Below are 27659 nucleotides of genomic sequence, written 5' to 3'. Positions count from 1 at the left end.
CCTCCCAATTCACTGGCTATAATGCCAAAAAAATTAGCAACATACTTGTTCCTTCCTACATCTTACATCTCTCCCAACATACAAATCTCAATAATGTATTACTGTAACTATATGAGCATCTTAGAATAAATAACTAGAAATTTTAAAAACTTTAATCTCTGTTTAATCTTATCTGTTTAAAAACTTTAAACAGATAAGAGCAGATAGAGCTCTATAGACAGATAGGCAGGAGATTCTGTCATAAAAGGTGGTGGATGAGATGGTGCACAAGGTATGTTTTCCAGAAGGGAGAATGAACAGGGTGATCGAGGCACTAGATATGAGAATTAAGCATGCAAGGGAGTTAGTAGTTGTGCTTGGGACAAATGATTTAGTTGGTCATAGGAAGAATGTGAGATTGGATATTAGCAGATTATTGAGGAGAGTGAAAGACAACAGTGTGGTAGGAAGGGTAGTTTGTGTGTTGCCCAGGTATGAGTTGCAGGAGATGAGATATTGAATGGAATGTTAGTGGAAATGTGTAAAGAGAAAGGAACGTAGTTTATGAATGTGTGGCATGAATTTGAGGGATGAATGGAACTGTATGAGAGCAATGGACCACATCTGAATGGTTTTGGATGAGTCATTTGGGAAGGTTGCTGCTGGAAGAAAGTGTATGAGTGATGTAAACAAGGTGTCAGTGGAAGTCAAAGATGATATGAATGAGCAGGAGATTGGACTAGGTGAGACTGATGTGGTTGTGAATGGAGAAGAGAATGTAAGAACAGGAAAGTAAGTTGAATAGAGAAACTGGGTGTGCCAGGGAGGTCAGGGGGACATGGTGTAAGGAGAGTGAATTCTGAAAGTGGTAATGAATGCATGTATGTGGATGGTCAGAATAGGAACAGAATGGTGAGGAATGCACTGGATGTTGAGTCTGGGAGGCTGTGTGGGGCAGAAGATGAGTAGACAGGGCCAAGTGAGGAGAAGTCGCAGGTGGGGAGGGTAGCATGAGTAGGACTGGTTATACACGAAGAAATGAATCGTTATGTTTACTTACAAATGCCAGAAATAAGGGAGATGAAATTTTTACATTCATTGAGTTTATATGTCCAAAAATAGTTGGAATAACTGAAAGATGGTTGGATGAGAATGGCATCTTGATGGGAATAGAAATGTAAGGATATGGTGTTTTTCGTGAAGGTAGGAAAGGCAAGAAGCGAGGGAGAGTGCTTGGGAATTATGTCCATGCAAGATTGAGACACAAGGTGAAAAAAGTGGTAGTTGTTTTGAATCAGTGTGGTGTGGTGTGAAGTGGAGATTGATAGAATGAGATATTTGGTTGGATGTTGCTATAGGGCAGGGAATGTGCTGGATGGAGTAGGCAACTTGGCATAGTGAGCAGGTGAAGGGTGATCCTTATGCATGATTTCAATTATGGCAGTATTGATTGGAATGAAGAGATAGCATCAGAGAATAAGAAGATTAAAGTTCTTGAATTCTTAAGGGACAATGATATTAGGCAATATGTAGTAGAGGGCATAAAAGGGTAAAGAACCTTAGATCTGGTTATATCATCAGAGGATGTGAATGGAGTGGCTAATGTTCTTGCGATTGGAGAGAGTGACCATGAAGGGATCACCTGGGTGGCAGCCACTGACATGAGAACTTCTATAAAGAAGAACATATGTGGAACTACACATATATTCCTTAGGAGACAACTGGATTCTATAGCATAGAAAAAAGAGTTGAGTGCGAAGATTATAGACGCTGCATGGGCATTGATCAAGAGCTATTTAACAGCTGCCACGTGTGAGCGTATTCCACAGGTGAAAGGGCTAAACAAGGTAAGAATAAAATGGATGAATGAAGAGATTAAGCGTGAAATCTGGAGGAAGAAAGCACTGTAGAGGCAGCACAAGTATGAGAAGAAATTAGCTAATTGAGCTAAGAAAAGTCCTAGTGAGTTCTTCCATTTGTGGGAAGTAGAAGGAAAAATAACTTCACAAAGTCTCCAAATTTATTAATGCACTTGTCACAACAATAGATCAGTTTATCAATATCAGTACTGAAGAAGTCCGTGTCTACACCCAGTGACCAGCATCACACTGCTTGATGAACTTCCTCATCCATAGAGAAATGCCTTCCAGAAAGGTGTTTCCTGACGGCACCGAACTAATGGAAGTCTGAAGACGCTAAGTATGGGCAGTAGGGGAGAGGAATGTGGTATTTCATGCACCAAAATCATGCCACTTGTCAGGAGTCCTGATTGTTTGCATAGAATATTGGCTTTCAGTTTGTCGAACATTGCACGGTAAAGCTCTGCATTGATTGTTCCTCCCTTCAGCAAGAAACCCACCAACCAAACGTCTTGGCAATCCCAGAACACTGTTGCTATGACGTTTTGGACAGTGGGAACAGTTTAGAATTCTTTTTGTGCACAGGAGATTGTGGATGTTTCCAGGTCATGGAGTCTTGTTTGCTCTCCAGAATAAAGTGATGAACCTACTTTTCATCTCCTACCCGATGTTGATCTTCAATGTCACCACAGTCCACTTTAAATTCATTGCACCAAAAACACACCTGCTTCTCTGACATCATCTGTTTGTCATACACAGCAACCATTTCATGGTGAATGTCGCTTGGTGAAGCCCCTTTTGCTTGCAAAAAACAAATAACTTCACGGCCACCTGATTTGGACCACACTTAGATGTAATTCTAAGCCATCTTGCAACTGGAATTAGCTGTCAGGTAACAGTAGTTCCTTATTGCAATGCTGGTCTTTTTGAATATTATTGATGGGTTTATGTGCCTACCATGTTCTATCTCCTTCCTTTTCACCATTATTAAGAAAAAAAAAAACATGTTACCTTCCTTTTCCAAAACTCCACATACAATTAATGGAGACATTTTGAAGGAGGTGGAGGAGATGAGGGATCTGGGAGTGATGGTGGACAGAGACTGAAGTTTAGGGGTCACAGTACTAAAATTGTAAGAACACCCCAACGGATTATGGCAATAATGAGGAGAAGATTGACATGCAGAAGCAAAGACTAACATGGTTTCCCTGAATGAGGCTTTGATCAGGCCACATATGCTCTACTGTGCACAGATTTGGTCACCTGGTTTTCAAGGGGATGAGAACATATTGGAGAAGGTTTACTCAGTTAGTGTCGGGTCTATAGAATGTCAGATACGAAAAGAGAGAGAATGCGACTTTCACTTTATGTCTTAATCATATCCCCCTCCTTCTTCTATTCACAAGGCTCTGTAAGTTGCACTCTCTCTCTCTATCTATCTATATATATATCTCTCCTCGTGTGAAGAAGATATTTCATATAGTAGAGTTAGGAAGGGTAAAACCAGAAGCCTTTCATGGAAGCTGTATAAGGAGGGTGTGAGAAGCTGGTTTTTTGCATGGAGAGCGAATGGGGAGTTGAATGCATTGCCTGAAAGTATGGCATGTGTGTAAGCTGTGAAGAGGCTTAAGGCATGGTTCAATGATCTTTTTGCATGAAAGAGTATAGACTTCCTGTGAGTCCTTTGCTCCATGGTCATCAGATATTAATAATAATAATTATTATTATTATTATTATTATTATTAGCTCCTTCATTGCTTGCTTCCAGTTGTAAGCAAGATTGCTTGTTCTTGCAACCAATTCTATTATGGTCCAGCTGGAAGATCTGCCAATATCCATCTTGAAAAACACAAGGAATATATCTGGCATTACAGTTATGGTTGGTTAGATCTGCTTTGGACACCTCACACAGAATCAAATGTTATAAAATAAAAAAAAAATAAAACATTTTGATAAATGCGATGCTTCGTGAGTTATGGAAAACAGCTATGTTTTGACATCCTGCCTATCAGCAGCACAGATCGTGTCCCTCTTAGGCCTTCAGGTTTACTGTCTAACATCTTCCACTTATTTGTTGTGCTATTTGTGTGTGTTTATTACAGTTCTCGCATCATCCCAGATGATTGTTGTGTGTGACAGAGATGAAATACAGGAACCATTAAATGAATGTTTAATTCTCTCTTTGTGCTATTCTCAGCTCATTAAATCTTGACCAACACAGTATATATAAATATATATACACACACAAAAGATATTTATAATGAGATGTGACTATACAAATTAATTCTTTATAAAAAGTTTTAAAATCATGTTTTCTGTCTGGTTTTGCAATTTTGTTGAGATTTGAAAGTAACGTGTTTCCTTATGTCAAGTTACTAGCATGACGATAGGTATCCTAGTGGTGGGGCTGCCACCTTGAGGCAACTAGGCTTGCTTTTTTTTTTTTTTTTTTAGTAGATAGTGGAAACTACAGTTTGAGAGGAAAGAGTCACCCCCTTGCCCTCGAATAGCTCTAATAGCACTGGGGGTGGGGTGGGGGAGTAAGAAGTAAGAGAGAGAGTACAGGAAAGAAGAGTAGAAGACCAGTTTATAGATATGATATACCAAGTGTATATTGTAGGAAGTAAGATCAGGTCTAGCTCAGGCATCTCAGGTGTTTGCCATGCCCCCCCCCCCCCCCCCCCTACGAGGAAAGAGAAGGCCAGGTAGACCTCAAAAAAGGATATTATATGGATAATGAGACCAGAGCAGACCAATATGGTCTATATCCATAATTAGCATTATGATGATGATAAAATCTTCATTCACTTCATATGAGTGTGATAAAATCTGTCAGATTATATGCTGTTCAGCTACTTAAGAATAAAATATGCACTTCCCTGTCAAGTAAAGTGATGACACTCTACCAGAAGATGATGTGTCGTTACCTTGCAACTGGGGAAGTCTTAGAGTGGAAGAAGGATAATCATAGTAGCTGCCACTTGGTAAAATGGCAGCATTGAAACATTGACCAATTTGTACTCTATACTTTCTGTAATTTTTAAGATTTTGGAAAAATTATTAAGGACTTATCCAATATAAAATTGGACAGATATGAATGCTCTTGTTAACCAAACATAACATGGATTTATTAAAGATTCTCTTTTTTTCAGCAATCTGGTCATATTTTATAAAAAAAATTAACAAGAGCAGTTAGTGAAGAGAATGCATAAATTAATTTTTTTGGAACATTACAAAAGCAGATAGCATGTTATTATGTTGCAGATTGATATTTAAGTTGCATTGAACTTAATTGGTTTGGATATCAGGCTAGGAAACTGGATTGGCTTCAGACAGTTATCAGAGAATTGTGTATGTGTGTGTCGGGAGGAAGGTTATACTAAACTTCCACAGAGAGAGAGAGAGAGATGTTTAGTTGTGTGCAGGCTATGAAAAACTGCATGAGTGTAGGATGCCAGTTTTGTGTTTCCAGGTGCAGTGGATATCTGCTTACCTTGGTTAATTATGACCAAAAAATATCTACTATGAGAATTTCATGAATTTCAAGCAAAGGGACCAATTTTTTAACCTTGTTTTATGTTGTTGTTAAAATTGTACAGTATACAGGTGGTGTTTTAGTAACAAATATGCTTTTGTGATCTTTTTCCTTTCAAGAAAATGTGTTTGTATTAAAATAAACATAACTGGAAATTGCACTTTGAATAAAAAAAAAATAAATAAATTAAAGAAATATAATTAACACAGCTATCTGTTACATTTTAATATAAAGAATAACAAATAATTTAAATGACAAAATGTTTTCTTTAGCAACCCTTTCTAAATTGAAGTGCAACTTCTTCTATAGAATTGCATTAATTAACTTGATGAATGACTGCTTATTTTCATCATTATTATCATCATCAAATTCCTGCCATGTACCTTCAAGGGGTGTACAGGATATGATAGTACTACATGAAAAACTTACATCATTGTTGTTGTTGTTATGTTCCATCAAGTCGTTTTCGACTCCTGGTGATTCTAAGAACATACACTCTCCATTCAGATCTGTCCTTAGCCATATCTTTCAGAATTTCCAAGCACATTCCAGTTGCTTCTTTAATTCCATCCACCCATCTAATTCTTGGTCTTTTTAAGACTTGGTCTTCTCCTGCTTCCATCAACTTTAGTAAGCATCATCATCTTCTCCAAACTGTTGTTTGCTCGCATAATACAGGGTGTTCGGGATAAATTTGACAGTTTCGTAAGGAAAAAGAAAATCTTCTTTGTATCTATTAAATTTAATGAATTGACAAAAAAACATTACAGGCAGAGTTAATTACAATACTATCAACAAGATTTACTCAAAATAACCACCATTAGCATCGATCACAGCTTCAATTCTGCTTCGGAACCTCGAACAAGCTGATGCTACAGTCTCCCTGGGAAGGGCCGCAAAAACTGTTTTAATTTTATCCATTAACTGGGCTTTTGTATTACTGGAAGTGCGATTGGTGTCTTTTTCAACTGCGCCCCATACAAAATAATCCATGGGGTTAAGGTCTGGGGAGTTTGGAGGCCAAACATTTGGACTGGTGAAGTCGTAGAAATTTTCAGACAACCATTTTTGACTTTTCCCAGAGGTGTGGCAAGGGGCCGAATCCTGCTGCCATACATACGGCCTACCATTGGCTACCCTTGTTATCCAGGGCTTGACTACAGTTAGCAACTCCACGAACAAAGCCCGAATTCCAATGCCAGGGTTCTTCAACACCTGTTCCTGCAGATTTGCGAGGAATTCTGCTGTACGAACGCAATCAGATCGTCTGCTAGGGATCTTTCTTCTTGCTACATCCTCGTAGTCACCATTGCAAGTCTCTAGTTCATGCCTGATTGTTTTTACTGTATTCAGGGAGCATTGGGCAGCAGTCGTAAAATCCTTATTTTGATGGCGGGCACGAATCATCATGATACAAGTTATTCTCTTCCATGATTCAGGTGGGTTCCAGCTATCCATCCTTTCTGACATCTTGTATATGAATGAAGAAGGGTCCAAACTTTTAAATGAAGAGAAGTGTGTGTTAATACATGTAACTTACGGAAAAATATAATTAATTATAAATATGTCAAATTTATCCCGAACACCCTGTATGTCTGAAGTATGACAATTTTTGCTTGATAATCATAGCTTCGAGGGAGCAATCTGGCTTTATTCTGTCTATCACTGATTTATTGGTTTGCTTTGCAGTCTATAGTATTCTTAGTAAGCGTCTCCAAACCCATAATTCAAATGCATCTATCTTTCTTCTTTCACTCTTTCTCAGGGTACAACTTTCACATCCATACAGTAGCACAGGGAATGCCATTGCTTTCACGATTCTGTTTTTGTTTCAAGGCTAATATCTTTAAAGATCTTGCTTAAATTTGTCATTGCTTTCTTTCCAATAATAATCTTCTTCTAACTTCTTCAGTACAATACCCATCTGTATCAATTCAAGATCCTAGAAGCACAAAATTGTTAAATCATTACATCATTACTAACTTCCTATCTACAATTTTCCTCCAAATCAATCTGTTACCTGTCAAGACTCCAACATTATCAGATCTCATATTTCTATCTTCTAAGGCACTTTTTACTGTATCAATCCACCTACATCTTGGTCTTCCTCTGGATCTTTTTCCTTCCATCCCAGTGAACTTTCCTTTCTCCTCATGTTGTATTTTGTGTGTGGAAGAAACAGTAAAATATATTGGAATGCCTGATGTAGAAGGGGATAGCTTCTTGACATTCCTTGAAAGGTTGAGGATGGAGTGAAGTGAGTCGCATTCTTCTTAAAGAAAGATTTAATTTTTTGTTTGTTTCAGTTTCAACATCTCATTTAGTACAAACATATGTAACTCAAATAATCAATTTTAAACAAGCCTTGAATTCTCTGCAACAGTCAGGTTTGTGTGAAGAAATTAATCTCCCCAATTTGTGTAGTTTGTTTGCCTCATCAGTTTACTTCAGAGTTTTAACATCAATTCTTGTGCAGTCTCTGGATGTACAGGTTATTATGTATTATCTTTGCCAGTGTTGAGTATTTTTTCTTCAAATTGGTCTTCTAAATAAGATTAGATGAGCAACAGAATATCTGATAACCCTAACCACTCTCCAAACACTATAAATATATGTAAACATGGCTGTGACAGTAGTTAAAATTGTTGACTGCTCCATTTGTTTAGATCCTTTTATTTATCTCTGTCGTAGATTGGACAAATATGTTAATTATGCTTTCTCTCTCAGAAATGTTTTAAAGAAGAGAACCAAAAAATAAAATTAATATTCACCTTTTTAATCATACTAGTTCTTCTTCATATTATTATTATTATTATTATTATGAGCAACTCCACGAAGTCAATAGACTCATCGAGGGAGGCCCTAACATCATGTCAGGAACAACTATTCGACATTCACACAGTAGCTATCATACCTCGCCTTCAATTCATTCACAGTCATGGCACCCACAACAGACTCTGGCAGCCTATTCCACTCATTCACCACTCTCCAAATTAAAAAACCTAGCTCTAACACCCTTGCTAACCACACTCTTGCCCAACTTCCACGTATGGCCCCTAGTCTTCCCACCACAGTCCTATTCTCAAAAATTCAGAAGATGTTGATATTTTCAATATCAACATCTTCTGAATTAATCTTATAGAAACCCTTTAGTAATTTGAACATCTCAATCATATCACCCCTTTTCCGCCTATCAACTAATTTCTGCAACCTACAAATCTTCAACCTGTTCTCATAAGGTTAATTCCATAGACCTGCTATCATCTTGGTCACTCGTCTCTGGATCCTCTCCACCACCTCCTCCATCAAGAAGAAACCCTTGCACCGAGATCTGGGCACAGTAGTCTAGATGGGGTCTTATCAAGGCTTGATACAGAGGAATAATAACTTGTTTGTCTCTGCTTGTTGAAATATTTTTCAGCAACCAAATGATTTGATGAGCTGATTTAGCCACTTTCGCAATGTGGCCCCTAAACTTCAACTCCGTATCCACCAACACTCCCAAATCCCTGAGCTCATCAATCTCCTGGAGCATGGTTCCACCAATGTCATATACTGCTACTAATCTTTTCACCCCAAAATGCATAACCTTACACTTTGCCACATTAAATTGACATTCATTTTCCTTGGCCCAGTCCTCCAAACTATCCAAATCATCCTGCAAAATTTTAACATCCTGTGCACTCACTATTGCTCTACCCAACTTTGCATCATCAGCACACAAATGAACACTTCCTCTCAGATTCTTTCCTATATCGTTAATGAACAAATTGAACAGTAGTGGTGCAGGAACAGAACCCTGTGGCACACAAATGGTCACAGGCCGTCTTTTGGACTCTACTCCTGAATAAACCACTCTCTGATATCTCTCCATCAACCACCCTATATCTATCCCCATATGCTGCAGTTTACTGATTACAATTCCATGTGGTATCCTGTCAAAGGCCTTAGCAAGATTCAGTAGAATCACTGTAAACCCATTACCCTTATCGAGTTCAACCGTCACGGTGTTATAAAACGTGAGCAAGTCACTGAGGCATGATCTACCTTCACAAAACCATGCTGTCCCCCATACAGTATTTCCATTTTCATCTATCCAATCCTGTATTTTTCTCTTGACTAATTTCTCCAAGACCTTGACAACTATTCCTGATATGCTGATCGGTTGGTAATTTACAAGAGTAGTCTTGCAACCTCCTTTATGCAGTGGAACTATTTTCCCCTATTTCCATCCCCTCGAGACTAACCCAGACCTGAGACTCAAATTAAACAAAATGGTCAAGGGCACTGATAATTCTTTAGCCGCTTCACGTACGACATGAGCTGGTATAACCATCCAATCCCACAGATGTATTCACATTGAGGTTTTGTAATAGACTATTCACCTCTACTTCATTCACCACAATTCCCGTATAAGCTATTGGTTCATTCATTCCTGCAATGTCACCACTGATTTGGTTACCCACCTACCATTGGCATTCTTTAAAATCATTCTGCCATATACAGTTTTTCTTTAACTTGCAACATGTCAAAAAAACTGTTTGGGATTCTCTTTAGCCTGCATGGCTAATGTTCTTTTATAATCTGCTTTTGCTTTTCTTACCACACTAGTTACCCTTCAAGCCTGCACTTTATACCATTCATATGCTTGCCAGTCTCCTTTTTCCTTAAATTCTCTCCACTGTTGTTTCTTTTTTTTTTTTGCAGCTCAAGCTTAATGGTGTTATTTATCCATTTAACCCCTACTTGATTTATTATTCGGACTCTAGGTATACAGTCAGCCATTGCCTCCTGCAAACACTTCTTAACCACCTCCCATGCACTATCAACATCCAGCCCTTGCAGTTTTACATGCCATGGCACTGAACCAGTCAAACTACTAAGCTTGTCATACTTGCAAGTCCAATAATTCCACACGTACCCTGTCTTAATTGTAAATTCCACACGTCAAGACCCTATGATCACTCTCTCCAGTTGGTGGCAACGTGGTCATATTCATTACAGCCAAATTCTCAGATGCAATTACTAGGTCAAGCCCTCTCTGACCCCTAGTATTTTCCATTACATGCTGTTGCAGATAGTTATCCCTTAATAATCGCATGAAATCCAATTCCTTTCTCCCATGTATCCCATGTACCCCTTCCAATCAATGTTACCATAGTTGAAATCTCCCATAATAATTACCCTCCCTCCACTCATTTCTTCTATTTGCTTATGCATACTATCTCCACCATCTATTCCGTCACCTGGTCTATAGCAGCACCCAACTGTATATTTTGTTCTGCTAGTTTCAGTATCACACCAAATAGCCTCAGATGTGCTCTGTTCTCTATCCTGCAGTTCCACTTCTATTCTCCTTTGCTGCAGCTCATCAGCTATCATCAATAACACTCCTCCCCCATTTTATTCTCCCTGTCACTCCTGAACACACCATACCCCTCACATTCACTCCCACTAGCTATATCATCTTCTGTCATCCATGTTTCACTAATGCCAATAACTTGTGGCCTGGAAGTGCTAACCAAGCCAAAAATGCTTCCTTCTTGTTCCTAATACTTCTGGCATTAGTATACATGAATTGCAGAAGCCCATTTGTCCCATCCTATTTTGATGCCTTATACCAGTGATGGCGAACCTTTTTACCCAGGTGTGTCAAACTTTTTTTTTTTAAATATTGACATTGTTGATGTGCCACTTGCATACATGCATGCATTATAAATGTAACTCATATTAGGCTATTTATTTAATAGGACATTGATATAAAATTTATGAATTCATATTATACAATTAATTTAATAAACTGAAATTACAAACTTACATTACATTTAATGACTTTTCTGTTTCTAACTACTGGTAGAAAGTTCTTTCAATGAACAAACCTACCTTCACCTTAACTGAGAGCGATCTTACACGATTTATCACAGTTTTTTCATCAAAATACCAATATTTTTCAACATCCAAGGTGTGTCACCTGAAACCCTCAAGTGTGTCAGTGCTGACACGCTTGTCATAGTTTCTCCATCACTGCTTTATACTAACTATCCCATTCTGATTTGTTGGCATTCATACGCACTCGAGCATATTACACACATTCATACACTCAACTGTCTCCCTAAAGTCTGCATATCTACTTCTCCTCCCCCACCCCCTTAATAACTCTAGTTTCCCTGATTCTGCACATCCACTTCCACTTCATTCAACACCTTTTCGAGTCTCCGTACACCAAATCCATTCAAATGTAAACCATCTATCATATATAAATCATTTCGTCCATCGAACTCACTCCACACATCCACAAATTCCACACCACTCCTGCATAATCCGCTCATAAAGTCATTAGCAATTTTGGCCCTCCTTCTATACTCTTTACTGTCATACCGCGGAAACAGACTCACCATCCTAACTCTCTCACTCTTTTCTTTTGCTACCTCAAGTAATTCTTTCAAATCCTCTCTCATAGCCATTTTGTCTCCTTTCAAATCATTCGTTCCTGCTACTGCTATCAATTCTTTCACCCTCTGCTTTTGCATTCTAATTGACTCACTTACATCCTTAACGTTCGCACCAGGTTGGTACGATTTTGTCAAACTCTCATCTATCACACCTCTTACTAAAGAATCTCCGTACAACACTCACTCTTTCATTTTGTCTAAACTCACTATCATACTTTTGTCATTTATTAGTTGGTAAGCTCGGTAAACATTTTTGCCAACGCTCCAGCTGTTGATTTGTCCTATCTATCGCTCCGCGTAACTATGTGATCTCACTCATTGCATCTGTCTCATCATTTTTATTATCTGTTAATTCATTCATTCGTTCTGTATTTTTACCTTCGTTCTCACTTTCAATGCCACTCTCACAGCTATCTGGTACTACCTCACAAATATCACCATTCATACCTCGCAAATATCACTATTTTCTACATTCTCACTTTCAACAACGATATCACTCTCATGACCTGAAACACACTTTAAATCCTCACATTCCTTACACTTTCTGCATACATTCACTCCACTATCGTTGTCTAACCAGACTCCAACCGCTCTCCTCAAAGCATACATTTCACAAACAGTACACTGAATAAAATCCTTTATATTAAAATTTTTGGACAAAGATGGCAATCTGGACGCCATTGTGTTCCTTCTTATCAGCATCATGAGCACGCTGATAATCGTATCTATCAAATTACTAATTGAAATAACTCAGAAAACACACAAAAATCACACAGACAAGCTAAGATACGAAAAGTAAATAATACTATATAAGATTCAACAAATTTACCAATTATTACTTAAAATAATAGGTATCTGTTCAGGAGCTTTCTACAAACACTACATACCATGTAGTCCTCTAGTGGCCAACTTATTCCCTTACTTGTGTATTCGGTGCTTTAATGTACATACTTTGAACTTAATATTCAGTTCCTGATATCCATCCCCATGTGCTGCAGTTTACTGATTAGAATTCCATGTGGTATCCTGTCAAAGGTCTTTGCAAAGCCCAGCAGTATTAAGGAACATTCCTTTTCAATCGTCAACCATGATTGCCTCTCCCATTGAGCAACACTCACACAGCCACTGTCATGCATGTCTTTTACCATGATGTGTGGTTATTTAATTAAATGGAAAATTTAATTAAATTTTCTATTTAATATAAATTTAAATACAAAATTTAATTCCTTAATTTTCTATTAATAATGAATCCACAGTTACTGCTGCTCATTTTCTTTACAATGGAATATCATTTTGACAAGATAGTTTAGAATTTTGTTAACACAATGATATTTATATATATCTTTTCTAGTTCTATGTTCATAATTCGAACCAGAAATTGTTGACTTCTGGTTCTAATTATGACCTGGTGTGAATGATGGCCTGCATTTGAATTCATTTGGCATCAGAAACCTGGAGAAATTACTTCTTGCTGTGAGACTTAATGCATAGTGTCAGGGAGATTAGATCATAAAGGGAGGAATGGAGAAAATGTCTGTGAAAGTTCAGCTATGGCATACAAACGTGATAAAGATATAAATGCCTTTGAACGTGGTTATGTATGTAGAGTAGGAGTGGAAAAATATGCTTTGGGTTCAGACCTTTTAAGTATGTCTGGAGAGGGAAAAGAGAAAATTCTAGAACAAGACCAAATACATTGCATATCTAATTATAAGAATAGGCTGGGTGGTAATTTATTATGTCTATACACAAATGCCAGGAGCATTAGAAACAAAAGGGGTTGAGTTTGTTGCTTTATTGAATACGATGTGGTCTAAGATTGTTGGCATTAGTGAAACCTGGCTATCAGAATCAGATATGGTAAGTGGGATCGAGTGTAACGGATATACTATTTTTAGGAATGACAGAAGGGAGAGGAGGAGGAGTGCTACTAATGATATCAGATGACTTAAGTCCAGTTAGGGTAGAAATACAAGAAAACAATGATGGTAACAATGTCCCATGTAGCAATGAGTTTGAGTCTATTTGATGTGAAGTGGAGGTTAACAGAATGAAATATATGGTGGGGATGTTGCTACAGACCTGGCAGCTCAGTTGTATGGGATGAAGAAATGCATTGCCAATTTAGCCTTATGGATACCAAACGAATAATCATTTTGAGTGACTTTAACACGTTCGCTGCATGCTACTTTGGCATAGTCTGTTCCCATATGCAGAGCAATTTCACTTCTTCAAGGTCAGTACGGTAATCTCATTGCCAGCGGTCAGCGTCATACGAGTATACTCGTAGTTGGCTTGTGCAGAGCATATACCATCTATGAGAATACACAGTTTTGATGCTAGCTCCACAAGCCAAGCATTTTCACTTCTTCAAGGTCAGTACAGTAATCTCGATGCCAGTGGTAAGTGTCATACGAGTTTACTCGTAGCTGGCTTGTGTAGCTGGTTATCCAACTACGAGTATACTCGTAGTTGGCAGCGAATTTTCCAAACATTGATTGGGTAGAAGAGAAATCTTGTGATCAGAAAGAACAGAAATTTATTGAATTGTTGGGAGATAACTTTCTCAAGCAGCATGTGCAAGAAGGAACTCGAGGTCAAATAGTGTTGGATTTGCTCTTAGCATCAGAAGGGATCTCTGTCAAGAATATGGCTATTTCACAACCAATTGGTGACAGTGATCATGCTGTTCTTTCTTGGGAAGTATCTACTTGTATTGAAGCTCTGATTAAATGAGGCTGCATGTTGAATTACAAAACTGGAAATTATGATCAACTTAGAAGAATACTCTCTTTGGTCCCATGGTATCAGTTACTGAATGGAAAAAATGTCAGCAATGAATGGGAATCTTTGAAAAAGTGCTTGAATGAGGCAGTATCTGAATGTATCCCTGGTGTTCGAAGAATAAATAGGTTGGGAGTGAAATGAATGTGCAGCCTTATTAAGCTAGAGATCCACAAGACGAAGATGATCTGGAAAGAATATCGTCAGAATAAGAGCGAGAGGAGTTATGAAATATATAAAGCTCAGGCCAGAAAAGTAACGAGCATTGTGAGAAAAGCTAAAACAGAGTATGAAAAGAAATTGGCCATGCAAGCTAAAGGCAGTCAAAAGAATTTTATCGTTATGTCGCAAGCAAAAGAAAGAATGAGTGCAGAAGAATAACTTTATTGAATGCAGATGGCACACAAGTGTTGGAAGCTAAGGAGATTGTTCAGTTAATGAGTGCTCACTTTGCTAAGATATATCAACCAGGTGTATATAGCATGGTGCTACTGCTACATTGGATGGAGTTAGAGGTTTATGAAAATTAGGTTGAAGAGTTCTTGCATAACCTGGATAAGAATTTGTCAACAGGGACGGATGGAATATCTGCCCGTTTGTTAAAGGAATGCTCAGCAGAATTGGCTAGGCCTTTCACAGATTTGTATAACTTGAGTCTCAGCTCAGGAATGATACCACAGGAATGGAAGGAATGTATGATAGTTCCATTGCACAAGGGTGGTGCAAAAACTGATGTGTCTAACGACCTATTAGTATCTCAAGTGTGGTAGTGAAGATTTAGAGAAGTTGGTAAGAACTCACATACAGAAATGGGTAGACAAGCATTCTATACTCTGCAGGAAACAGCATGGGTTTACTATAGGAAGGTCGTGTTTTAGCAATTTGCTCATATTTTATAACAATGTTACGGCCGAGTTGGATAAAGGGAATGGATACACTATGATAATGTTGGATTTTTCTAAGGCATTTGATAGGATACCACACGATAGGCTGTTGTGTAAACTGGAGAATATGGGAATGAATTCAAGGGTAGGTATGATAGCTGGGTTGGGTAATTTACAGCCTCCCTCGATGAGTGCTTGACTTCCTGGAAGTCTCAGATAATAATAATAATAATTCAGGTAGTAACAAAATTTGCTTATACACCAGTTATGTAAAGATGTTTGAACCAATTTAGATGTCTTTACAGATCTCTTCCTTTCTATTAGCCCTTCTAAGTACATGCTTATTCTTTATGTAATTTCAGACCACAATCTATCTCCCATTGAGCAAAGTTGACCACCTGGCCATCCTCACATATGTATTGTCAAGCATTATAAGAATACCGAGTAGGATGATCTTTGTAAATTTTCTGTGCATCATTCCCTCTGTTGGTCTATTGTTTCTATCCTTCTGACCCAGTCATATGCCAAGTGTATTGCTAAATTAATTTTATTTGTATGGAAACATCTAAACCATCATTCTCCAAGAGATGTGCAAAGCTGTAAAAGAGCCAAGCATACTCTAATTAGCTTTCGTGCAAATCTTCATCTTCCTTGACTGATTCTGAAAGCATGAAACTTGCATCCTGTTCAAATGGCAATCATGCCTTCTGGTCTTTTATCATAATATAAGTCATAACTTATATTCAATTCTTCTTCCACCAATGTTAGTATCAGATGATCCTATTGCATCATCATCCACAGAAAAAGCCAATCTCCTGGCTTCTTACTTTCCTTAAATTCTTGCATATGTCATCTTGGTAAATGTTCACCAACCATTCCAAACCTTTAAAACTCAATGTTGCCTTAAACCTTTTGCTAGAAAGAGATTAGAAGAATCTTGACAAAATTCGATACCAAAAAAGTTTCTTGATCCTGATGATATTTCTCGGATTATTATGAAGGTTTATACTCCAGAGTTTCCTCCTGTTCTATGTTGCCTTTTTACACTCTTATTTCACTAATAACAACAATGTCTCTCAATTTAGAAATTAGTCCACATACAACTTATTCCTAAGAAGAGTGATAAATCCTTTACCATTAAGTTTCTCTCACATCAATTCTCGGTAAAGTAATACTGAGAGAAACTCGTTATGCAACTCTTCTCAACCCTGAAGGCTCTCAAGAAATAAACAACTGCCATTATGGATGTTTATGCTGTTATCAGCAGTATATCTGCTTACTTATATCACTTATCTTTGGACAAATAGCTCCACAAATCTTTCCATGCTGCAGTTTTGATTGCCGTTGTGTTGCTAATTTTATCTGTAACATTTCTGATGTTATATCTATTCCAAAATTCTTTTCATGTCATTTTGCCTTCTTCATTGGTATGATATTTCATCTGAAATTTTGCACTAATGGCATAAGTTGAATCAATAAGATATTTCTTGGGGTGCTAAAAATTTCATTTTTATTTATCCTGGGAGAGTACCCAGGGTCTGAGCTTGAGTTAATACATTATTAACAAATCGGAGGGTCATCTTCAACATGTTCTTAGTCTGAAGATGTTGGCCTATTGTTGTCGTAAAATAATTCACAAAGAAGTATTTAAAAATTTCACAAATCAGCCATGCCTTTCATTTTCTGAGAATGATAGATAGCCAATGTTTTCATTTTGAAGTCTTCTGACCATTTAACATCAACAGATGATCTTTTGATTGTCTTGCATCCTAGTAGATTCCTTTATAGTGTACAAGTTTTTCTTCTTCATCATTTTCCACAAATGACCATTTAAGTTGAGTAACTTAGAAATGTAAGTAATATTCCTAAGTTCCAAAGTAACATTCCTAAAAAACCTTGGACAGGTTGCTCTTAAAATTTCTCAGTAATTCATTATTTGCAAATTTATCTGTTGAATACTGCTTCCTAATGCTTAGTAGTTGGTTTAGGAATCAGTCCTGTTCTTAAAATGCTAAACTACTTATAATTTGCTTTAAATTTATATGGGGTTTAATATTATTTTATTTTATTTTTTATATTTTCCAGATCAGAAAAGATGGTCTGCACTTTCTCACAAATCATTTCTGCTGACACATTTCGTTTGCATGTCTTTCTGCAAACCACGTAATTTCTTTTCACAGAGTAATAAAATTACCTCCATTGACTTGACTTAATCACTTTTATTGAAGCCTTGTACATACTTTGCAATCTTATGGTATTGCTTAATTATAATATCTTTAAGAGCAACCTGACATACTAAATTGTCATGTAATATCAGCTACATGTTTACCTCTTTTAGCTTGTTCAATTATATAAATTTCATATTCAAATCCATAGACTTTTTACACAAATATTATGATAGGGAGGTAACTGAATCAGTTGATATAGTGGAATTACTGAGCTAGCACTTTGCAAGTATCTCATCCAGATGGTGATATTGCAGGATTGAAGGAACACAATAGCTTATATGGGAATTGAGGTGCATGAAATGGAGGTGAATAGTATATTACAAAACCTTAATGTGAATACATCTGTGGGATTGAATGGTATACCAGCTCGGGTCTTACGTGAAGCGGCTAAAGAATTGTCAGTGCCCTTGACCATTTTGTTTAATTTGAGTCTCAGGTCTGGGTTAGTCCTGAGGGGGTGGGGGGGGAGAGGGGAAAGTAGTTCCACTGCATAAAGAAGGTTCCAAGACTGCTGTTGCAAATTACCGACCGATCAGCATATCAGGAGTTGTTGTCAAGGTTTTGGAGAAAGTAGTCAAGAGAAAAATACAGGAATGGATAGATGAAAATGGGATACTGTATGGGGGACAGCATAGTTTTGTGAATGGTAGATCATGCCTCACTAACTTTCTTACATTTTATAACACAGTGACGGCCGAACTGGATAAAGGTAATGGGTATATGGTGATACTGCTGGAACTTGCTAAGGCCTTTGACAGGATACCACATGGAATTCTAATCAGTAAACTGCAGCATATGAGGATGGATATAGGGTTGGTGAGATGGATAGGAGGGTGGTTGATTGAGAGATATCAGAGAACAGTTTATTCAGGGTAGAGTCCAAAAGACGGCCTGTTGACAAGTGGTGTGCCGCAGGGTTCTGTTCTTGGACCAGTACTATTTAATTTGTTTATTAACGATATAGGAAAGGATCTGAGAGAAAGTGTTCATTTGTTTGCTGATGATGCAAAGATGGGTAGAGCAATAGTGAATGCACATTATGTCAAAATTTTGCAGGTTGATTTGGATAGATTGGAGGACTGGGCTAAGGAGATGGATGTCAATTTCATGTGGCAAAGTTAGGTTATGCATTTTGGGATGAAAAGATTAGCAGCAGTATATCACATTGGTGGAATCGTGCTCCAGGAGATTGATGAGGTCAGGGATTTGGGAGTGTTGGTGGATAGGGAGTTGAAGTTTATGGGGCACATTGCAAAAGTGGCTAAATCGGCTCATCAGATCACTTGGTTACTGAAGAATACTTTGACGAGCAGAGACAAGCAAGTTATTGTTCCTCTGTATCAAACCTTGATAAGACCCCCATCTTGACTACTGTGCCCAGATCTGGGTGCAAGGGTTTCTTCTTGATGAGGAGGAGGTATATAGGATCCAGAGGTGAGTGACAAAGATGATAGCAGGTCTATGGAATGAACCTTATGAGAACAGGTTGAAGATTTGTGGGTTGCAGAAATTGGTTGATAGGCGGAAAAGGGGTGATATGAATGAGACATTCAAATTACTGAAGGGTTTCTATAAGATTAATTCAGAGGATATTTTTCAGAACAGGACTGGCAGTGGGAGGACTAGGGGCCATCCATGGAAACTGGTCAAGAGTGTGGTTCGCAAGGGTGTTAGAACTAGTTTTTTACTTGGAGAGTGGTGAATGAGTGGAATAAGTTGCCAGAGTCTGTTATGGGTGCCGTGACTGTGAATGAGTTCAAGGGAAAGTATGATAGATACTGTGTGGATGTTGAGTAGTTGTTTAGTGCCTTCCTTGATGAGTCTAAGGACTCCTTGGAGTTGCCCGTAATAATAATAATAAATCTGTAGCTTCTTTTGCTTTTGTTTGAAACAAATTCACTAGGATCACTTTTTTCCTTTTAACTAGCTAGGATTTAATTCATCAGGTCAAAACATTATTTCGACTCAGTAAAGCTCACCAGATATTGTTTCATATGTTCTGCCCAAAACTTGTGCATCTATTTGTATTCTGTGAGTGCAACCTCTTAAGATTGAGAACGCCATTTACAAAACATGACCATAGAATGTTTATTGTCTTCTTGCATATCATTTCTGCTGACACATCTGTCTGCAACCCCACTTCAGCAGTTTCTTTTCAAAAAGTAAAATTTCTTCTCTTAGCTTAATCATTCTTTAGAATGATCTACATGATTTACAAGACCTTACCAAATTATGTCTTTAACAGTTGACTATGATACATATCTGTTCTTGACTGGAAATGTTATGCACAACAAGTGACCACAGAATTTATTACACCCCTTTTTCATTTTGGTGCTATTTGCTAATCTTCAGTTTTTCAAGACCAGATGAAAAACTGAAGATTTTATCTTTCTCTCTGACCGATTTGAAACAAAGAAAACTTCCTAATTCATAAATATACAAAAAGTGAGTTAAAAATTTTGTATACAATGCATTTTTTCAAAATGCATTGTACACAAATCTGTTTAAAATTTATTAATAGTATGACAATTTATAGGTTTAGTGCTTTGCTTTCCTCCTAGGTATATATTTAAATTTTTAGCCAGTCACAAAAGAAATGGCCAAAAACTACAAGTGATGTTTTATTTAAGTAGAAAGCTGAATTAACTGAAGACAGTTAATCAGAGAATGAGTCAGAGATCATTAGCACTGAAATTGAATACTGGATTAGAATGAGTAAACAAAATGAGTGAGAACTCAAAACAGAATGAGAACAGAACAGAAAAGTGAGAACAAAACAGAATGAGAACAGCGAAGGTGTCATTCATCAGGACTTTGTAGTGAAAGTGATAACTGTAAATTCATAAAATTCTGTAAGGACTTTGACAAGCTCAAATCAGTGAATTAATCTTCTTCATGCTTTGGCAACATTGTAAGGCTACAAATAGTCTATCCACTTCAACAGCTATTAAAAAAGATCTGATTTGAAGTTGTCAAAACCCTCCCCCTACATCCCATACTTAACTTTGTTGAGCTTTTATTCCTAAATTGAGCATACATTTGTGAGAAAATGGATCTGAAAACAATATGAAGAATTTTATTATAACAGCTTCAAAAGACTTATGTAATGGAGAAAATATATTAAAATAGAGGAAGATTATGTTGAGAAATCTTCTTCACCCTGGATTGGTCCACTGCTGGATGAAGGTTTCCTTAATTTTCTCCATTCCATTCTAATTTCAGCTTTTTCTCATCCATTTAATAATAGATAAAAGCTGAAATAATTTTTCAATAATTTAGGCCCATCTCCATTTTTTTTAATATAACTTATGATGTCCTGGACACCTCTTCTTGATCTTATCAAATGGGAAGATATCCTACCTTTCAGTGTCACAACAAGCATATTCCTTTCCATTCTTCTCTGAGTAACTTTCAATTTGTGAATCATATTTCAAGTTAAAGTTTGAAGTTTCACTACCATATATAATTACAGGTGAGACATGCTAATCGAAACATACAAGAAAGAAAAAGTGGAAGAAATTAAATTAGACTATATAAAGAATAAAGTCTTATGAAGGGCGCTCTGTGAGTGCTGCTGGCTAGTCTTAGTTGTAGGTAGGAATTAAAGCTTCCTTAATTAATTATTAATCTTAATAAAGTTAAATATCTATTAAGATTAGACTGTTTTTTTTTTTAATATGCTACTGATTCTAAAAAGTCCTATATTTACTGTGATGGAGCGTAATAATTTTATCCCATCTGATTCTGTGTCAGGCATGGTCAGCTAGACCTGACTGACCATATTTGTGGTGGCATCAGATGTATTTTTTAATCTAGGCAGATGTTAGCAGATCTCCTATCTGATCATAATATGATTAGTTGCAAGAACAAGAACCTTGTAAACTCCTGGAACAGAAGAGAGGAAGTGGATCCCTATCAGAGCAGATAAGGGAAGCCAACAGGTGTTCAAAAGGTTCCTTGTTCTTACCACAAAGAAATATCTTGAACTTCTTTTCATTGTTTAAGTGGATTCTTTCAGTTTTTTATTTTTATCTGAAATCCATTATTTAAGATGAATTAATAAAGCTGAAGAAAAGAGTGTAAGTTGAAATCAAATAAAGAACTGTATAAAATTCTTCCTTTTCCCAAGTTAGTTAATCTTTGGTAAAGGCAAACCATACAGTGCAACACTCAACCATTGTATGTACGTGCACACACACAAATTTCAGACAACAATGTCACAGTTCTGGAACACAAGAATGACAGTTATCCTCCCACGCTCCTGACCTTTGAAGTCTTGGAATCATTGGTAGCCTGATGATTTCACTACTGGTGACAAAGAGTAGAAACCACCTACATACCTACTTTAAAATATAAGTTAGCACTCAAGGAGTTTTCTGCGCTCACTTGGGGAAATAAAAAGAATTAGTGTATTTATGCTTTATTCAAAATATTATTTGTATACATTAGCAAATGATGCTTCGAATATCAGTTCATTTTTAGCATGTATATCATTGTTTCTAATTTTTGAGAATTTTAGGTGGCTTTTATAGCAGTGTAAATCTCTATTTTATATAGTTTTTTCATAATTACTCCTACTTGTAGGGATTAGAACGTATAATTGGAACAGCACAGTCATTAGATCCCAGTTTAATTGAAGTTTCTGTTGGTCAAGCTAAATATGAACATGCTCTAAAAGCAGTAGTGTGGCGTATACCTCGTCTCCCAAAAGAAGGCCAAGGTAAGATTTAAGATAATAAAAATATCTGCTGTATACGAGAGTGCTTCAAAAAATAAGGTAATTACACTTTCTTTGTGAAAACGCATCATACGCATAAGAAAGAGATGGGTGAAGAAAATGAAGTGTTTTCATCATCTGTTTTCCCATTACCTTGAGTCAGCATCACATAAGCATCATATATCTGCTATGTCATATGCAAGGTGGTAGGATGACTCAAAGTATAGTCATACATAGAGGTGTGCATTGCAGTCCAATTTCTGTACACTGGATCCCACACCTTTGCTAACTTTAGGCAGGATACATGTCAGAGATAAACATTGTTGGACTCTTGGTCAGTGTCACGTTTAACGTGTCTGTCTTATCCAGTTAGGCATCTGCATGAAAAACTGTCATCTGTGGTGACTCTATGCTGTTTGATTATAGTGAGCACAGCATTTTTCATGGCCATCTTGCTATAGAAAATATGGCAATTGCTAGATTTCAGTGCAGCTCATGGATTTTTTGTTATAGTGGTCATTTTCATGACCATCTTTACTACAGAATAGTTTGTACTTACTGGATTACAGAACACCTCATGGATATTCACAAATCTCTTTGAATAGGACTGTAATAATGTAATAATAATAATAATTATTATTAATATTACATGATACCTCCAGGGAGTTCAAAGACTCATTGAGGGGGGGTGGCACATACTTTACAACTCTCTGTCTGCACCACTCAATTCACTAACTGTAACGAACCGCAGCTACTATTATCCACACCAATGCCATCTGCCAGAACTAGTATTTTCACAGATAATCACAAACATCCATGACCATGGCTGGATTCGAACCCGCAGCCTTTTGGCTGGATAGTAGATATGCTAACCACTCGACCAGCCAGGCTGGCCAATGAAATTGTGGTACATTATATGACATTAGGGGGAAAAAAAAAGCATTCTTGATGCGGAAATGTCCATTAGTGAAAGAAAATCATCGTAGCAGTATTGTGTTTCTTATTGAGTTTTTTAACCATCACGCCAACATCAATGCATGTTGTTTATATGTATGTATGTATGTGTGCTAATGTCCTAACTGTATCTAATTTTTAATTCTGAGGATAACTGGCAATCTTAGGGATGTAATCTACTCTATATATATATATATATATATATATATATAAAACAATAAGCCTTTTTATGTCACGTTTTTAAACTCAGGGGCTACCCTGAGTGTCGAGTCTTCAAAATTCGAGTCATCAGAATTCAAGGAGAACTGGCCTACCAGTCCGGAATTCTGGGGGTTGGGCACTGTAGGTGCCGGGGGGGGGGGTATCCCCTTTTCGAGTCATGAGAATTCAAGGAGAACCGACCTACCAGTCTGGAACTTGGAGGGTTGGCGGCAGGGGACAGAGCCCCCTTTTGAAGGCTCGACACTCAGGGGCTACCCTAGGCTCCAGAGGGGGGGGGACTTCCTGATAGATCCATTAACTATCAGGAAGACCATCCAGCTAACTCCAAGGCATCTCAGAAGTGCAAAGGTGAAAAGAAATAAAAAAGATTAAAATAGAACACCATATGTTAAAAGACCTCTATAACCTAGTCATCTCAGAGGACACCTTCCTATATATATATATATATATATTAAAAAATTTTTGTCTAGCCAAGTCTTCCAAGTCAGAACAGGAAGTATGCTATCTTGACCATATCGTCAAGATCAGGATGTTCTCCAAGGCTATCTAAGTGTAACTTTTTTTGCTATCAAAGTTAACTCAGTCACTGAGCAGCTTCCTCCCACTGTAGGCAATGCTGTGTATGTTGACGATGTCACAATTTATTGTCATTCTTGTAACCTGAGGGTAAATGAAAGACAATTTCAGCAAGCAGTTGTTCTTATTTCTCCATGTACTTAGTAATGGGTTTAAGTTTTCAGCAGAAAAAAGTGTCTCTCTATACTTCTGCTGGAAACACACCATTCACCCAGTTCCCGAGTTAAGGATGGAACAAACTGTTATTCCAGTAGCAACAGAAATCAAGTTCTTTGGACTCATCTTTGACAGAAAACTTACTTTCCTTGCACACACATCTGTCAACTAAGAGAAAAGTGGAAGAGAGCATTGACTCTCATTCACACTGTATACTTTATTAAATAGGGTGTAGATCGATCTTTATTGCTCCATCTTTATTGTACGCTTAAAGTTGGATTATGGGTCTCAAGTCCATGGTTCTACAAGGCATCTTCCACTCAGAGTCTTAATGTTGAACAATTGAACCGGCTCTATCACTTAGATGGAAACAGTTGTCTCTTAACTATGCTTTAAAAATAGTCTTCCTGAACATCCTACATGGATTAGTCTCTTTTGTCTATGTTGGGAGGTCAATATCACACTCATCAGACTGCCATACATCCTTTTGTATGTATGTTAAAGATATTATGGAAGCTATTGACATGAATGTTGACAAAATTACCTGCACATGCATAACAACATTCCTCCATGGCAGGTTTGCCATGGAGAAACATGCTACACTCCCTCACTTTGTCAACTATAAAAGTCTCATATGCCATTATCTGTCTACCTGGCAAGAAATCAGTCCACTCTGATTTCTTGCCATCTTTACTGATGTTTCAAGACAGGGTTGCCAGATGAAAACAACAGCTTATGGCCAAAGATATAAAATGATTGAATTGTGTGAATTAACATACCAACAATTAAGTGTGCATAAATTATGCCTATATATTCAATTACATATCATCAAAAATACTTTTAATTAAACTTAAAATACTTACAGTGAAACTCAGCTGTTAATTTGACAGCACTTCCTCAAGATATTGAATATCTTGTTCTTCTTTTTCTGCAGTCGAGTCGTAAAGAGTTTTGCTGTTGTGCATTTGTAGCATTTCGGGAGTACATTTAAAGTTTTGGCAGCACATATTGTTATCACTTAAGAATGAACAGATTCTTACAATTGAATCCAGCAGTTTAATTTGCATCCTGTTTCTGGGTTTAGTTTTGATAGATGTTACATAAGAAAAAATTCGTTCAACTATTGCGTTACTTGCTGGCACGATAAGGCATGTTAGGGCATAATTCGACAGTTCTTTAAAATTATTGTGTTTGGATACTGCTTGCCAAAATTCTAAAGCTTCCTTAGGGATTCCATCATGTTTGAAGTTTTCTTCTTCATTCCACGCAACAAGGCTAATTTTTCTGTATTGGTCTTCGACTACATCAACATCGTTTATTAGGTGGAAATTGGCAGATCAGAAAATTTTCCCTTTTCTGTTTGGCTTAGAATAATGGTAGGATTTAAATGTGACAGACCTTTAAATATATCAGCTGACTCATGGAGCCGCTTGTTCACTTGATTCAACGATTCTTGAAGCATGGCTGGGCACCTAAATTTCAGAGACTTTATTTTATTATTTTCTTGTTCCATATTAGGAGAAGTGCTAAAGCTGATCAAGTACGTCCTAATTTCTTGATCAAATTTAATTCCAAAGTCTACATTTTCTACTATTTTGCATGTTCCATCTTTGTTATACAGCCTTTGATAAAGACTATCTCTGTGTGTGCGCAGTTCTTTGGCAAGATCGTAAGGATCAGCATAGGTTTGCTGGAACAAAACATTAAGCCTTTTGAACGCTTTAACAATGGGAGTAGCAAATACAAAGTAAAAATAATTCATCCTATCGTGTAACATCTCTTTTGTCAACCATGCCTTATACCTTGTATCCTGACCTCCAGATTGTTCACAGCAGGTGAAGTAGGCAATTAGTTCTTCCCAATTTAGCAGTATATTATTGAAGACTTTACCTCTCACTAACCACCTTGCCTTGGACAATTTCATAAATGAAAGGGGTGCATCTCGTTCCTGGTCATCTTCAACTGCTGAAATCATCACTTTAAAAAGAGCCTTAAAATCTTCTCTTCTCATATTGCTATTTGAAAACCATGAAGGAATTTCAGTCAAAATGAATCCAACATTGGATGGTAGCTTTGAAAATGGATGCTGTACAAATTGCCAGAGAGTGGCAAATGCACTTCATTTGAATATAGTTCAGATTTTCATTTCTAATCCTAGTCCACAGGGAATTGTTACTTCCAACCATAGCAGCAGCACCATCACTAGCAAACCTAATACAGTTCTTAAGAGTTTGATTATATGAAGCTAACACTTCTGAAATTTTATTAAATAAAACATCTGCTGTTGTCTCTACAACAGGTAAAAGACCCAAGAAAGCTGATTGACTTTTATTCGTTTCATTGCAAAAAAATCTAACAACTAAACAATTGCAATATCTGTAGCTTCATCTACTAGTAATACATTACTTTTTACCTTCTAAATCATGCTTCAGTTGCTCTTTCAATGAAGCAGCAATTGCATTTTCTATAATTGCAATACATTTGGTTCTGTGCAGTTTAATGCCACCAAGAACACTATTTTGGCAATGTTTCTTAACTACTTCACCTATTTGATCTACAGCAGCACGAATTGAGGAATGACATGCTATTTCAAGGCTAAGTTCTATTTCTGCTTGTTTTTCCTGGTCATTCATGGATGATTTGATAACTTTATCTAGAGTTGTTTGTGATGTACTGGGAGATTTATATTGGTGTTTCTTTGATTTTTCGTGAACAGATATGTTATAAAGTTTTGGCAGCATGTTAGTTTTGCAATACATGCAATATGCATGTTGTCCATCATCAGAAGATTTCAGCCATAAATATTTTACTTCCCACACTTTTTTATATTTTCTTCCACCTCTATTATTACTTTTGTATTTAGGCATTTTAAAGGGCTTGAAAAAAACAAAATATCTCAATTCAGAAAATGAAGAAACAAAAAACAAATTATAGATAATAGTACTACAAAATTTGTAGTACAAATACTAATCTGGCACAGCAAACACCAATCTGGTAAAGGGAAAATAACAAAAATATAAGCAAGATAAAGATCGAGTTTATAAACGATATTAAAAAATTATTCATTAATTATACTAAAATCACTTAATTACCATTCTTATGAAATTGAGCATATTACTTGTATATTGTCACACTGCGGGTAAAGTTTATGCAAAATATTCCAGTATGAAAGCTTATGAGATAGAACTATCACCAAAGAGCACCAGATGTCTGATATCACGCAACGGAACACTTGCAACACAAAGTCTACGCCGTAACTAACTAGAGACGATCAAAACAGACATGGACCCAAGCTGGTATGGCTGTTGCGTAC

The 27659-nt window shown here is 37.0% G+C and overlaps 1 protein-coding gene across 1 annotated transcript in view; it reads left to right on the top strand.

The window, feature by feature from the left end:
- LOC150102730 (uncharacterized) overlaps positions 1 to 27659 on the top strand; it is a 326709-nt gene that overhangs the window by 253616 nt on the left and 45434 nt on the right. Inside the window, exon 8 of the mRNA XM_090398982.1 lies at positions 22306 to 22441. Coding sequence (XP_090255108.1) covers positions 22306 to 22441 — 136 coding nt within the window. The remainder of the gene's footprint in view (positions 1 to 22305; positions 22442 to 27659) is intronic.

The sequence above is a fragment of the Typopeltis vanoorti genome, chromosome 10, assembly GCF_054136105.1.
Source record: "Typopeltis vanoorti isolate ZY-2024b chromosome 10, IOZ_Tvanoo_1.0, whole genome shotgun sequence".
NCBI classification, from domain to species: domain Eukaryota; kingdom Metazoa; phylum Arthropoda; class Arachnida; order Uropygi; family Thelyphonidae; genus Typopeltis; species Typopeltis vanoorti.
This window is presented reverse-complemented; position numbering and strand designations above follow the sequence as displayed.